At 33.1% G+C, this 2965-nt stretch overlaps 1 protein-coding gene across 1 annotated transcript; it reads left to right on the top strand.

Moving 5' to 3' along the window:
* On the top strand, positions 1 to 2151 carry LOC130449664 (protein FAM200C-like). The gene is made up of 2 exons (XM_056787616.1): positions 1 to 159; positions 296 to 2151. Exon 2 carries the CDS (start codon positions 312 to 314, stop codon positions 1170 to 1172), a length of 861 nt encoding a protein of 286 aa, XP_056643594.1. The 5' UTR covers positions 1 to 159; positions 296 to 311; the 3' UTR covers positions 1173 to 2151.
* Positions 2152 to 2965: the final 814 nt, after the last annotated feature.

The raw sequence follows: 2965 nt of genomic DNA on the forward strand, positions 1-2965 counted from the left end.
TTTTCGACAGCTGGCTCTCGGACCATAAAGGTTCAATCAAAAACAGTGTTAATTTTGCTGTGATTGACATCAGTTGAATAATAGCACTGTGCACTTTGTGTTTTACTTTGTTATCCTCAACGAAAGGAATACTAATTTGATTCGAAGTTTCGAAGAAAAGTAAGTACCTCTTACATTGTTTTTTATAAAATATTAATTTTGTTCTTGTTGTTAGAACTGAAGAAAAATTTAAAATAAATAAATTAAATTTTTAATTATTGTTTTATGTTATATAAATAGCTTTCGTTGTCCACAGATAACCTATACTAAGCATGTCCCAATCAAAAAAGAAATGTAGACAGTACAATGTTGATTATCTGAAGTTTGGCTTTATTCCATCATTGTCGAATAAACAACTGCCATTGTGCCTTATATGCAACAAAGTATTTAGCAATGACGCCATGAAGCCATCTAAGCTGGAAGATCATTTAAGAAGATGTCATCCAGATAAATTAGATAAAGATTTGAAATATTTTCAAACTCTCAAAGAGAATCTTCAGAAGAGACCCACGCTGGACAAAATGTTCACTTTGACGTCACAAAGAAATGATGATGGTTTTCGAGCGTCTTATAATATCTCGCTACTTATAGCAAAATCCGGAAAACCGCATACCATTGGAGAGCAGTTAATTTTGCCAGCCGTTGAAGAGGTTATAAAGACTGTTTTACACAAACCTGCGTTTGATATCATAAAGAAAATACCCTTAAGCAACAATTCTGTTCAAAGACGCATTGATGAAATGAGTGATGATATTGAAAACTTCCTATGTAAATATTTGCAAACGACCCATTTCTCTATACAACTGGACGAGTCAACTTTACCTGGAAATGAAGCATTATTACTAGCATATGTTCGCTTTATTATGGATCAAAATATCCACGAAGAATTGCTATTTGCGAGAACTTTGGCAACGGACACTAAAGGCGAATCAATTTTTCATGTTTTGAGGGATTACTTTATTGAAAAAGAAATTCCTCTATCAAATATAATATCTGTAGCTACCGATGGAGCACCTGCCATGGTTGGTCGATATCGTGGATTTATAAGCTTTTTAAAAGAAAGCGTACCCGGGGTATTAGCAGTACATTGCGTCATCCATAGACAACACCTAGTTGCTAAAAATTTGAATTAAAGATTGCATGAATCTCTGCAATTTGTCATTGACGCAGTAAACCGAATCCGCAGCAATGCGTTGAATACGCGATTATTTGCGCAGTTGTGTGAAGATAACGACGAGAACTTCCACCAATTACTTCTTCACACTAATGTGCGTTGGCTGTCGAAAGGTTTATGCTTGGTAAGATTTTTTACACTTTTTGAAACTGTTCTAGAGTTTCTCGATGGTAGATATGAAAATTTAAAAGAAAGTTTATTAAAAAGAAAAACGGACATCGCGTATTTGACCGATTTATTTGCTAAATTTAATACGATGAATTTGCAGTTGCAAGGTGACAGTTTAAATTTGATTAAGACAAAGTCGGTCATTTCAGCGTTTCTTGCCAGAATTAAAATGATGAAGCAAAACATTGGACGGAGCGAATTTTCACAATTTCCCAATTTATCCCAAGTAAACTGCCAAGAAGACGATGTTCCAGTCTATGTGCATCATTTGAATGCACTCTACTCAGATTTTGAAACGAGATTCGAAGATATTTTGACGCTAGTAAAACCACAATGGATTATTAATCCTTATGGTGATATTGAGGAGACGGATATCTCATTACAAGAAGAATTAATTGGAATAAGTACAAACGAAGAACTTAAGGTAGAGTTCAGAAAGGGTTATCAACAATTTTGGCTTCAGAAAGACATACCTGCTACATATCCCGGAGTGTGGAATATCACGAGAAAGTTTTTAATTGCCTTTCCGTTTTCATATCTCGTAGAAAGAGGTTTCAGTGCAGTTACTAATCTTATTACAAAAAAAAGAAACAAACTGGACATAGTAAACCGAGGAGATTTGAGATTAAATGTTACTAAATTGAAGCCAAATGTTGATAATTTGTTATTAAAGCATCAAGTTCATCCCTCGCATTGAATGAATTAATTTCTTTTTTTTTACAACACATTTTGTTTAAAATTTAATTAATAAATTAGTTAATGTATAAAAATGTGTTTTTTTTTCTTTTACACTATAGGAACTACTTATTTATTAATTTTTTTAAAGAACAGGTGGGGGTCTAATAAAAACCATAAAATATGGCAAGGGGTCTACGAAACAAAAAAGTTTGGGAACCTCTGGTCTAGGTTGATGACTGAAAACACATCTTTCACATTTGCGTAAAAACTTAAGAGCATCAGCTTCTTGTGTTTATTCTGTACCACTTTTTAATAACTCAACATGTTTCATTGTAACTTCAATACTCCTACAATATTGAAGTGTCCTGTCTAATGACATTGATGGTTCTCTTAATAAGTGACTTTGAACCTATTTATCCAGAACACCCAGTCCTATTCTATCTTTTATCATCCTCTCTGCATAGCTGCTTTTACACTGACCCTTTTCACATACAAACACAAACAAACAGTTTGCTGCTTGAGTCTATATTTTGACCTTCTTTTTGCTGTATGCTGTTAAATTTAATTGTTTTCATACTTACATTTTTTTGGGTAAGAAATGATCATCAAAACAAAATAACACATCATCTAGTTTTGAAGTTTTGGTTGTTTCAAATGTATTATAGATATACAAGAATATTCAACAGCTACTTTTATATTTTCCTAAGTAGTGCTTTTTCCTGAAGCTAACAAAAATATTTCAAATATTTGCTTCCATTTGGACCATCCATGTGGCTCCTGTACGTTAAACGCTTCCGGGGACTTGAAGTATTCCATTTTTCACTACACTTTTGATACATCCGTACGATTTTCTTATTTTTAACTTCTCGTTTTTTATTATATTTATTGGAGGGAAAATGGCTTCTG

Source organism: Diorhabda sublineata, chromosome 10 (genome assembly GCF_026230105.1).
Source record: "Diorhabda sublineata isolate icDioSubl1.1 chromosome 10, icDioSubl1.1, whole genome shotgun sequence".
Classification (NCBI taxonomy): domain Eukaryota; kingdom Metazoa; phylum Arthropoda; class Insecta; order Coleoptera; family Chrysomelidae; genus Diorhabda; species Diorhabda sublineata.

Coding starts and splice junctions, on each gene's coding strand:
- LOC130449664 (XM_056787616.1), top strand. CDS start 312: ATGTCCCAATCAAAAAAGAAATGTAGACAGTACAATGTTGATTATCTG.